Below are 12,455 nucleotides of genomic sequence, written 5' to 3' on the forward strand. Positions count from 1 at the left end.
CAACCGAACTCCTGCAAAGTTCTGACCCTGATCGTCAGATCCCCCAACAAGGCTGAATGAGAGTCCGCTCTCAACAGGAGATTGTCCAGGTACCCCAGTACACAATCCCCACTGGCGCAGCAGTGCTAATACTGGCTCTAGTACCTTGGTTAACACTCTGGGAGCGGAGGTGAGACCAAAGGGTAACGCCAAAAATTGATAATGCTCCTCTGCTACTGCAAAGTGAAGAAACCCCTGGTGTCCAGCATAGATAGGGATGTGTAGATAAGCGTCCTTGATATCTCCCTGATGTAGAGACGCTACTACTGTGCGGATGGACTCCATCCAAAACCTCTGTACCAGCACGAAGCGGTTTAGGGCCTTGAGATCCAGGATGGGACGCACCTTGCCTTCTTTTCTGAGCATGGTGAATAGGTTTGAATTAAATCCCTGAAAACGTTCCTGAGCGGGAACCGGCACAATCACTCCTTGCAACAGCAAGTCGTGTACCGCCCCTCGCAAGTCCCTTTACTGGACTGGGGATAATTGAAGATTGGACAGGAAGAACCTGTCTGACGGAGGAGACCGGAATTCGATCTCTTATCCTATTTGGATCAGTTTGTGAACCCATTTGTCCTGAATCAAGGAGGTCCAGGGTTCCTGAAGGAATCAGACGCGCCCCCCCCCCCCCACCCCAGACTCGATTAAGGGCGCCCCCCTTCATGCAGCCGAGGACTTGTCTGCAGGTCCAGATTGGCTGGACTTACGCCATCGTCCGGTTTTTGTGGCATGCTAGTCTGATGTGGAGTGAAGAGGTTATTTTCATACGAATTTTCCCGTACGACAGAATTCTACTTCAGAAGTGATGTCATGTGTTGAATTGCTTTGTATGTGTTCTTTCGTCTCTGAGCATGCCTAGTCTTGCTCTTAAGATTTTTTTCCGTCAATCTGTACTAATAAGACGAAAATCATTGTATTACGGACGACAACAATTTATATAGCCTGCACATCAGGATTTTGTCAGCCGAAAAGTCTGAGTTGGCTGTCAAAAGCACCATAATAACAATCTGAAAATCGGCAGATCGGTCGTCGGACGAATTTTCCCTACAGATTTTCTTATCGTGTGTACGGGCCTTTAGAATTTCCTGACTATGGCTTCTTGGAGCCCCCAGAAGACCTAAACGGTTTACCTTTTTCTTGCGACCCGGAGGCACGAAAAAGACGTTTGTGAGCAGTAAAGGAAGGCCCCCCGCCTAGTATGTGGCACCTTGCCCTTAGAGGTTTGGGGCAGATCGACAGGGTCTTCGGACTCTGAGACAGATATGGTCGCAGCGGACGCAGACCACCTTGAGGGGGGGTCGGTGTCTTCACATTCTGACGGTGAGGAGGACCTGTCATCAGCCGCAGCGCGGGAACGCGCATTGGTGGAAGCTCTGATAGTTTCTGTACAGGAAACCCTAAAATTGGTTGATTAACCTACAGTGTCAGATACTAAGGTGTCTTTTGGCTCCCGCAAATCAGGCAAGGTATTCCTTGTCCACAATTGTTTTATACTATTGTGGATGAACAATGGCTAAGCATTAGGCACATGGTGGTGGTGCCTAAGCGTTTTGCACGCCGTTATCCTTTTGCGGAGGCGGTGTCCAATACCACCGAAAGTGGATTCTACGGTGGCCAGGTTGAATACAGCGACACTGGAAGTGACTGCGAGACCCTCTGGTTCACAGTCGCAGCCAGAAATTGCATTTTTTTTTTTTTTGCAAAGTCTGATGTCAAAAGTGAATTTTGTAATTTCTGGTGCTGCCAGCCGCAAACGCAGGGTTGGGGAATTCCAAGGGGTACACCAGATTAGTCCTCTGGGGTGCCAGGGAACCAGGTGGGTGCCACTCCGAAACAGATCACCTCCCACCCGGGATGGGGGTGCTGTCCGCCATGGGGAAGCTGCGACTCAGGGCATTCCAGGTCCATGTGTACCAGCGACACTGTCCACTCGCAGGCTCGTCCGCATCCATCGGGTCACTGTCGTGACGAGGCTAGTTCGGGACTATAACCCTCTCACTCGCTGGCCAGGCTGGGAGACCTTAAAGCCCCGTACACACGTACCGATCGTCGGCCGAAAAGCTTCGGCCGACGACCGATCTGCCGATTGTAGGCTTGTTAGTATGATGCCTCCGACAGCCGACAGCGCACATTCGGCCGAAAATAATCTGTCATGCAAGCATTAAAATTTTTGTATGCCGACACCAGAGCGGCCGATTGTTCGCCAGTCAGTACAGATTTCGGCCGACAGACCGCAGATTTGCAAGACTGGGCATGCTCAGAAAAGGAAAAACACAGGGAAAGTTAACCATTACATGACATCACTTCTGCAGTCGGCGGACAAAATTCTTGTGCAGTCTTTTGCACTTTTCAACAGACACCGACAGCCCTGGACAAAAGACGGCCGATCGTTCGCCGACGATCGGTACGTGTGTACGGGGCTTTAGGATCTAGATTATCCAGTGCAAAACCACACCCGACTATTGCTTGTAGTTCCTCCTGGATCTTGGTCCTCAGAAACGAACTAGTTAAAAATAAAAAATCACAAACTTTCCCTGTTATAGCTAAGATCGAAGTCCCAGCAGGGAGCTAGATCCTATTCCTAACACTAAGCAGAACAAAACTGTTTGATAATAGCAGAGTCTGAGGGGTTATGCCTGCAGGGACAGCCCCCATAGGCGTGGTTACTGGTTTTTGTTTTTTTCATCCTTGCCTAGTGCCTATTCCTAGGAGGAAGAGCATAACCCTAAAGTCATGGAGATAAGGCGCTGCGTCTGTCGATAAAAGATAGAGAAAACAGCCTATGCGTTTCAGAGTTTTTACAGCCTTATATACATGTCTTTTCAGTAAAAGAATACTATTTTCTCAAAGTCGTCTTCCAGGACAGCCCATGAGACCTTAGGCTCCTCCCCCAGGGACAGGAAACACATTCCAAAATTCAAATAAAAGGCGGTGCCTTAGTCCTCACCTTCAGTATTTAGTGTTTCCTCCGGACAGGGGGTAACATGTTCCTGGAACTGAAGCTCCCGGTCTCCTGGACTGTCCTTGGAAAGACTTGGAAAGATGCATCTCCTCAGCCCATAGCGGTACCCCCTTAGTGCCGCAATAGGGGCTGACCGCTGTCTCCTGTTCTTCTAGCCTCTCGGCAGGACTACGGATGCTGTCTGGTGGAACGTTGGGGAGTCCACTCCGTTGGTCGGCCGGTTCCTTGGAGCAGAGTCCTGTGTACCCGGAACCGCTAACTTCGGAAGAAATTTTGAAGTTGGCGCCAAAAACGGAGGGGGCGGAACTCAGCGTATCCACTCTGGCCTCACGGGAAGCGACAGTGTCACTTCCGGCGCAGTGATGGCATCCGCGGGCGCCGGAAACCCTTGTTCCAGTTTCCGAAGGCGCGAACAGTGAGTACATATGGGCGACCGATGTTAGGTGGAAACAGCAGTGCTGGGACCACCATACAGAGCGATGGACACGACAGTAACCGCACAGGCGGTGGAAGTCGGCTCTGGCATCGGCACCTCTCAGGTAAGCAAGGGGAAATGTACACCCTATTTGCAGATACCTGTTAGGAACTCCGTTCCCCTTCCCCCCTCTCTTTTCTATCGTTAGGGGCAGGGGTTAAGCAGCACCGCTCCCTCTTTTCTAAATCACAAATGGGGGATAAGCGGGAGGTGGGAGGAGGACAAGTTTCCCTGATTATAATTCTCTTGTCTTTTATCTTCCAGGCCAAGGCTCAGGACAATAACCCACCTCAGCCCCCCAAAAAGAAGTGTGCTGTATGCGGAGAGAAATTGAGTTCCTCTTGGAACAAAGCAGTGTGCCGGGCATGTATAGCTAAACTGGTCAGAGACGACCCTGCAGTCTCTACCCAGAAAATGCTGACCTCAGTGAGAGATGAACTAAGAAGTACCATTAGTTCATTCAAAACTCTCGTTGAAAAGATGCAGGCACCAGTCCAGCCTTCCACCCCAGCTCAGGCTCCATTGGCCCAGGCCCCATCTTTGAATGTCCCAGTGGGTTTGGAGGAAGTTTCTTCTTCCCACTCCTCCGGTGGGGAGCAAGAAGGATCAGGATCAGGGGAGGAACCCATAGACAAGGATTCCCATAATAGCTCCAACTTTAAATTGAGCTTGGAGGATGTAGATAACCTACTAAAGGCAGTTTATACAACTCTAGAAATTGAGGAGGAAGAAGTGCATCTCTCTAAGCATGACTTGATGTACGCTTGTCATAAAAAGCATGCTAGAGTGTTCCCTGTGCATAGCTCCCTATTGGATATGATTAAACAGGAGTGGAATTCTCCTGATAAAAAGCCTTTTTTTCCAAAGACTTTGAAAAGAAGGTATCCATTTGACAACAGTGGGGATCAGCCTTGGAACAAAATCCCTAAAGCTGGATGCCTCCCTTTCCAGAATCTCCAAAGGCACTGACTTGGCATTTGAGGATTCAGGAGCTCTAAAAGACCCTATGGATAAGAGAACTGATATCTCTTTGCGTAGGGTCTGGGAAGCCTCCATTATGAGCTTAAGAAGCCCTGGAGCGTACAGCGGATAAAAAGAAGGGATTCCCAGAAAAGAAGAAATTCCCCTATGCTCAGAGGAATGCTCGTGGCAGGGGTAAACAGCAGAAGTCTTTTGAAACCCAGCAAAATTTCAAAAAACATTGGACCGGGCATAAAGGAAAAGGGAAGGGCAACATTCTGTTTAACCCTCCTCAACGCCCCGACAAGCCCCAATGACTCCCTTCCCAGGGTGGGAGGAAGTTTAGGGGCCTTCCTCCCACTATGGAAGAGGATTTCTTCCAGCCCTTTTATTCTAGACCTAGTAGGCCAAGGACACAGGCTGGAGTTCTGTCTTCTACATCCAGAAAGAATCTGGGTCTCTCTGAGGGACGTCACAAGAAGGATGTGCTTGATGACCTCCTGTTTCCCAGCGGTCCCCTGGGCAGGGTTCCAACTACGTCCACTCCAAATGTTCTTCCTACAGAATTGGGATGGATAGTCAAGTTCCTTAGAACAGAAAGTAAAGGTTCCCACCAAGTTGAAAAGGACCCTTTGGGGGTGGAAATCCTCTCTTCACCTATCAATAAGGCGAAGCTGGACCATCCAGGTATCACAGACATATCTGCACCACCACCAGATGAACCAGGACAATTGGTTCCTCAACCAAGAGGTGTTTTTCAAAGTCACAACCCCTTGGGGCCTACCGGTAGTGGATCTGTTTGCCTCCTAGGCAAACAGGAAAATAGAAAAATTATTTTCCATAATCCTAGTAGATATAGAGATGATCCTGATAACCCCATACTGGCCCAAGAGGCCATGGTTGGCACGCCTTCAGGCATTGGCTGCACTACCTCCAATGACCTTCCCTTGGAGACTAGATCTCTTAACTCAAGGTCCGGTGGTCCATCCATTTCTCAGGACCCTAAACCTGTCGGCCTGGTATCTGAGGAACAAATTCTAGGTTCTCAGGGGTTCTCAGACAGAGTCATCCAAAACATTGACCAGCTGTCGTAAGCCGGTCACTAGGAAAATATATGCAAAAAGTTGGAAGAAATTTAATTTTTGGATGGTGGAGAATCAGAGATTTTCCCCAGATATTCCAACTATCTTAGATTTTTTTCAAGAAGGCATAGACAAAGGTCTCTCCCTAGGGACCTTAAAGGTACAGGCTGCCGCCCTTAGTGTCTTCCTTCGGTTCTCCCTTAGAGAAGACCCTAATGTGAATGCCTTTTTCAGAGCAATTGCCAGGACAAAGCCAACCAGGATTAAAACGTGTCCAGCTTGGGATCTATCCCTGGTACTCCAGGCTTTGGTTACCAGTCCGTTTGAACCCTTGGTAGACCTGTCAGTAAAAATGCTCACCCTAAAAACTTTATTTTTAGTAGCTATTACTTCGGCTAGAAGAGTTAGCGAATTACAGGCTCTCTCAATCAGAGAACCTTTTCTTATGATTTTTGACGACAGGATTGTGCTAAAAACAGATCCAGGATTTTTGCCCAAGAGGGTCTCTTCTTTTCATAGGACTCAGGACATAGTCCTTCCTTCCTTTTGCAATTTCCCAAACAACAATAAAGAAAGAGAATTTAGTTGTTTGGATGTCAGAAGAGCCCTTCTGAGATACCTGGAGGTGACTAAAACCTTCAGGAAGAATGATACTTTGTTTTTACAATTTTCCGGCCCCCATAAAGGGGAAAAAGCTTCTAAGGCAACCTTAGCTAGATGGATCAAACAGGCTATCACAGAAGCCTATATGGTGAAAAAGGTGACTCCACCTTTCATTACTGCACACTCTACTAGAGCACTGTCCACGTCTTGGGCTGAAAGGGCCGGTGCCTCTCCAGAACAAATCTGTAAGGCAGCTACCTGGTCTAACTTTTCGACCTTTGTTAGACATTATCGCCTGGAACTCCTATCTTCTCAGGAACAGGCGTTCGGTCGAAAGGTGCTCCAGGCAGTGGTCCCTCCCTAGACTGGTAAGTTTCTTGCTTATCGTCTCATGGGCTGTCCTGGAAGACGACTTTGAGAAAAGATGGGTTATACTTACTGATAACTCCTTTTCTAATAGTCTTCCAGGACAGCCGGATTCCCACCCGATTTATCTGGTATTATGTATAAATGATATGTGTATATATATATCTATGTATATGTTTTACAGGGTGTCCTACGGTTCTCATGAAATACTGAAGGTGAGGACTAAGGCACCGCCTTTTATTTGAATTTTGGAATGTGTTTCCTGTCCCTGGGGGAGGAGCCTAAGGTCTCATGGGCTGTCCTGGAAGACTATTAGAAAAGGAGTTATCAGTAAGTATAACCCATCTTTTTTTGATGTCATCCTGAGTGCCGAGCATCTCTTTCCTTATTTGGAGACACAAGATATGGAATTCTTGGCATGCAGATTTAGCAACAAGCTGGACAGGTTAGTGTCCCAGACCAAGGATTTTCAAGCATTTGTGGTGCATTCCCAGGTGACTCTTTGGTATCCAGTTTCCCTATTCATGCCTTCCCTCCTATGCTTCTGGCTCGCCTGTTACACTTCCAGATTGGCCAGGTTTGTCCAAGTCCTAAGGAGAAGGTGGTTCACATTCTGCCAGGTAGATGTTCATGCTTTTTTTTTGGATGCCAGTTTTGGGCGAAAGGCCTTGTAGTGAAGTTTTCCCTATCCTGTTTTTTTGGGATGTTGGCCTTGTTGCCTGACCCTCTGCTTTGGTATAGCCCAAGCAATCATGAATAAGTGTTCTGTGCTCACTTAGTCTGATAGCTGCTGTGAAAGCTAATGTAAAGACCGATTTAGGTTCTTGTAATAAATTTATTGCATTTTTAATTGTTCCACAACTATACCATATGGTACTTTACGAATTTAATGTTTTACTGTGGTTTATCTGTTTGCAGAACATCAGGTTACTTGAGCAGTTTATTTGTTTGCATACTGGAGTGGTGCACGATCCAACCAAAACAGGTGTGTGCTCCATTATAATATGACTCCCATTCAGAATAAATTGCCTGTATAGTGTACCCTAACATTCAGATATTATGCCTTTTATTTATGTGGATTAGGTGTCTGTATGGAGCAGCACAAGAAGCTTGTAAAAGCCGTAACTGATGCACAAGAGCATGGTAAGTAAGTGTGCTGTTCTCTTTGCTTGCTAGGAAGATGTATTACTTTGTGTTTTATATCCTGCATTCTTGTGTCCTGAACTAATTTTAAGAGCATAAGCTGCCTGTTGAGGTCATTAGATTCCTACTAATGGATTTATACAATGTCTTGTTCCTTTAAAGTTTATATTGTGAAAGCATATTGTTTAGATCTCCTTTTACATACAGCACCACTCAAAAATACTGCTGAATAGGAGTGAGTATGTAGCAGCAGTGTTTCACTCTCCAGTTATGTAACCATCAGCTGGGGTAAATTACATGGCCGTAGCAGTTCGGGCCCATAGCTGAAAACCCTGATGACCCAAAACATTAACCTGAAAGTTCACTTAGCATCAGTTAAAGGATAAGTTCATCGTAACATGTTATATGGATCTGCTGCCCCTACCGTCAAACTAAAAAACGCAGCCATGCATTCATTCACAGTATTCTGTGAATGGAAATTACAAGTCCCAACAGCCTTTTGCAGCTGTCAGCATTTAGTTCTCAATGAACTACCACAGGCCTGTTGAGCCCTGTAGTTCATGGATTCTTCCTGACAGTTCTGCAGGAGTCTTGCATGGCACCAGTGATCTGCTAATTGTTGGTGCAGTGCTTTACAGGCTTCCAAAACAAAAAAAATTGTAAATGCACATTTTTTTTGTTACCTGCAAAAAAATGTGCATTTATTTTTTAACAGGTGAACTTATCCGACACCATCCTCTGTTATTTTGTGGGAAAACAAGAGCTGTGATCAATCATCGGGTACATACCAATTCACGCCACATAACGAGTCCTGTTCAATGTGATTGCCACAGGAGCACTGGTTTTAGCAAAGAGGGAAAGAAACAAATGAGCTGTTATGCTCACACATTTCAGATTAAAGCTAAATAAAATTTGGTTGGTTTTAGCAGGGTGCGTAGGTTCCCTCACTTGACAGAAATCGATCCCTTGAATGACTTCTGTCGAAGGGACATACTGGTAAACTTTTGCCAACTCCGCTTTAAGATTGCAATCTGTTCCAGGTGTAAAGTCGCTTGTGGCTTATATATATATATATATATATATATATATATATATATATATATATATATATATATATATATATATATATATAAAATTTTTTGTTTCTTCTATAAAGCAAAAAATAAAAAATAGTTCAGCAGCACTTCATTCCTCTAAATGAGTGAAACGTAAAAATCTTTATGCAAAAAATACATTGCAAAATAATGCATACTTTTAATCCCTCATACCATCTATGACAAAATAGTGGATCTATACCACCAAAAATGATAATTTAAAGTTACTCCATCTAAAAGAAAAATGCAATCCAAAATATCTGTGCGATGAAATCAAACTATAAGTCCAGTGTTGATCATCATTTAGAAAATGGTAAATTGAAGCGTTCTTCAATCAGTGCCATACAAGCATGCAGTCCCCTCTTCTGAAACATCACCAGTCAAGCATTACAAATCCCCCCCAAAAAAAACATAAGGGGAATCATCCAGTGGTCTCCGTATATACAGCCATGGCCAAAAGTTTTGAGAATGACACAAATATTAATTTTCACAAAGTCTGATGCCTGTTTTTTTTTATGGCAATTTGCATACACTCCAAAATGTTATGAAGAGTGATCAGATGAATTGCAAAGTCCCTCTTTGCCATGGAAATTAACAATCTCATAAAATACATTTCCACTGCATTCGTGAAGAAGGCTTCAGGGTGCCCAAGAAAGTCCCGCAAGCGCCAGTACCGTCTTCTAGAGATTGTTCAGCTGTGGGAATTGGGGCACCACCAGTGCAGAGCTTTCTCAGGAATGGCAGCAGGCAGATGTGAATGCATCTGCACGCACAGTGTGGGTGGGAGACTGAGGCTGGCTTGGTGTCACGAAGGGCAGCAAAGAAGCCACTTCTCTCCAGGAAAATCAGAGACAGACTGATATTCTGAAAAAGGTACAGAGATTGGATTACTGAATAAAAGTCATTTTTTCGAATGAATCCCCTTTCCGATTGTTTGGGGCGGCTGGAGAAGAAAAGGTGAGCGTTAACATCAGTTCTGTGTCATGCCAACAGGAAAGCATCCTAAGATCATTTGGTTTTCAGCCAAGGGAGTAGGCTCACTCACAGATTTTTTGCCTAAGAACACAGCCCTGAACAAATAATGGTACAAAAACATCCTCCCAGAGAGCAACTTCTCCCAACCATCCAAGAACAGTTTGGTGATGAACAATGCCTTTTTTTTTAGCATGATAGAGCACCTTGCCATAAGGCAAAAGTGATAACTAAGTGGCATGGGGAACAAAACGCCAACATTTTGGGTCCATTGCCTGGAAACTCTCCAGACCTAATTCCATTGAGAACTTGTGGTCAATCCTCAAGAGGCAGGTGAACAAGAAAAACCCCATACATTCTGACAAACGCCAAGCATTGATTATGCAAGAATGGGCTGCCATCAGTCAGGTTGTGTCCCAGAGGTTGATAGACAGCATGCCGGGGTGAATTTCAGAGGTCTTGAAAAAGAAGGGTCAATACTGCAAATATTGACTCTTAATTGTCAAAATCCTTTGACACTTATGAAATGCTTGTAATTATACTTAAATATACCTTCGTAACATCTGACAAAAAGATCTAAACACTGCAGCAGCAGACTTTATGAAAATTAATATTTGTGTCAGTCTCAAAACTTTTGGCCACAGCTGTATTTACATTAGAATATTAACTACATTTCCAAGGAAAGCATAAGCCAGCTGTGTACTCGCTCTCCTTTCTGGTGCCCCGATTGCAATGCTGTTTCTTCCCGACAGTTGTGCACAATCTCCTCCCAGTGGCAAAAATGCTGTTCACATTAATTTTATTATTTTTATGAGGTGAATAAATACTTCTATACACAGAGAGTACTAGATGGTTCCCCTTGATGAGTGCATATTTTAGAACACGTGGGGACAGCAGAAGTGTATGGCACTGATTGAAGAACACTTCAATTTATGAATATTGAACACTGTAGAATTAGCTTGGTTTACCACATATTTGAATTCTTACTATTGGTGTTCAATCATTCAGTGGAATTGATTCAATATTTTGACATGGATGGCCTGAGGAATTATTTTGTATATTACTTCTAGATTGTAAACTCTAACGAGCAGGGCCCTCTAGTTCCTCCTGTTTTGAATTGTATTGTCTTCCCTCACATTGTAAAGCGTTGCGCAAACGGTTGGCGCTATATAAATCCTGTATAATAATAATTTTTCATAAAGATTTAGAAGTGTAAGTCATTTAAAGGAATGAAACTCTGTGTAAGTAATTTAAAGGAATGGAACTCTGCACTGTTTTTATTAGAATTTTTATATTTAGGTGGCTGGATGTCACTTACCTATTAGTATTATCGTTCTCTGTAGTTTCTGTTTGTAAATGTTTTTTAATTTATTTTTAAGTTTGCTTTAAAGTAGAACTATAGTCTCCCTTAAAAAAAAAAAAGTGTCCATCCAAGTACAGTTTCTCTATTCTTCTGTGGAGTCCCACCAATACTGGGCGAGGCTGCCAAGTGCACCTAATGCGGCTTCCTGTCTTGGTGTGGTAATTTATCACTGCTCCTAATTTCAGAGCAGAGCTGTCACTCTGGGGCGCTATCACCAGTGTTACTGCAAATTGATGAGCCTTCAACTTGTCAATCAGCATCTGATCATACCTAGTCCTGGCCATTGCTTTTAGGATTGATAATGCCTCCATTGTTGGAACCTTCCCACTAGGAGCATGGAAGACACAAATGTCAGACTCCTCAGTCAGCAAAACGCCTAGAATAAAACCACTTACATAATTTAGATATGTGGTTTTGGCCAGTCTGTGCTGACTGTAGAAGAGCATTAATAAAGAACCGTAAAGTGTGATCACTGTGCCAAGTAGGGACCCTGTATATGTGAAAAACAATATGAATATACAATAAAAAACAAACCAAATTCTCCTTTGGCAAGAGTGAGGTCATTATTGTCAGTATCTGAAAAAAGAATGAACCATGTCTGTAGCAACAAGATTCTTGTTATCATTTATGCCAGCATCTGAGCCATTGATATGAATAAAATAATTCTCTCAGACATTTTGTGACAGTGGAAAGGGAGCTAATTTTTCCTAGTGTGATAAAAATCTGATCACCTTCTCCAGGTTTTCTCCCAATGACAATACAACACCAAGATGTGACCTTTGGAGAATATTCATATATTCATGGAGCTGTGGCACAAACTCCTCCCGCTCCAGAAGGGCTGTGGTATTCCTGGTATGAGTGGCAAGAACCACCAGCCAAAGAAGTGACCCGACTACGCAAGCTGTACAAGCCGCACTTGAGGAAGATGATGGGGGAAGAATAAAAACGGGTGATAATTGCTTATGATGTGTGTATATTAATACTCAAAATTAAATGTTAAATTCTGGGAATGTATTCAGCCTCTTTTTATTTTTAATATATCTCAAAAAAGGTATTGTGACCCCATAGCAAGCAATCATGTTCTATTCCCTACCTACTAGTAGGTTCAGGAAAATAATATGTAAAGAGGTTACCTATATTGGTGGCAGCGGCTGAAAATTGGGGGCTAAAAAAGCAATACAGTAATTTCTAAACTTTCTTCACTAAAACATCTTGTTTTCTACTTGAGAGATTATTCCTCATTTCCTATGAGTAGGAAGTCTGACACAGACACCAATAAAAAATTGGCAGATATTCTAAGGCAGCTCATTGATGAGTCTGCTTCCCCCCCCCCCCCCCCCCGTTTCCTCCCTTTTCTCCCTTTTACACAGAGCGGGAAGGATTTACTAAAACTGGA

The 12,455-nt window shown here is 44.1% G+C and overlaps 1 protein-coding gene across 1 annotated transcript in view; it reads left to right on the forward strand.

Moving 5' to 3' along the window:
- MRPS18B (mitochondrial ribosomal protein S18B) overlaps nt 1–12,060 on the forward strand; it is a 45,195-nt gene extending 33,135 nt beyond the window's left edge. Inside the window, exons 5-7 of the mRNA XM_082264359.1 lie at nt 7,406–7,472; nt 7,571–7,630; nt 11,800–12,060. Coding sequence (XP_082120485.1) covers nt 7,406–7,472; nt 7,571–7,630; nt 11,800–12,002 — 330 coding nt within the window. The 3' untranslated portion in view covers nt 12,003–12,060. The remainder of the gene's footprint in view (nt 1–7,405; nt 7,473–7,570; nt 7,631–11,799) is intronic.
- Nucleotides 12,061–12,455: the final 395 nt, after the last annotated feature.

Source organism: Pelophylax lessonae (assembly GCF_965119305.1).
Source record: "Pelophylax lessonae genome assembly, chromosome: 7".
In the NCBI taxonomy this organism is placed as follows: domain Eukaryota; kingdom Metazoa; phylum Chordata; class Amphibia; order Anura; family Ranidae; genus Pelophylax; species Pelophylax lessonae.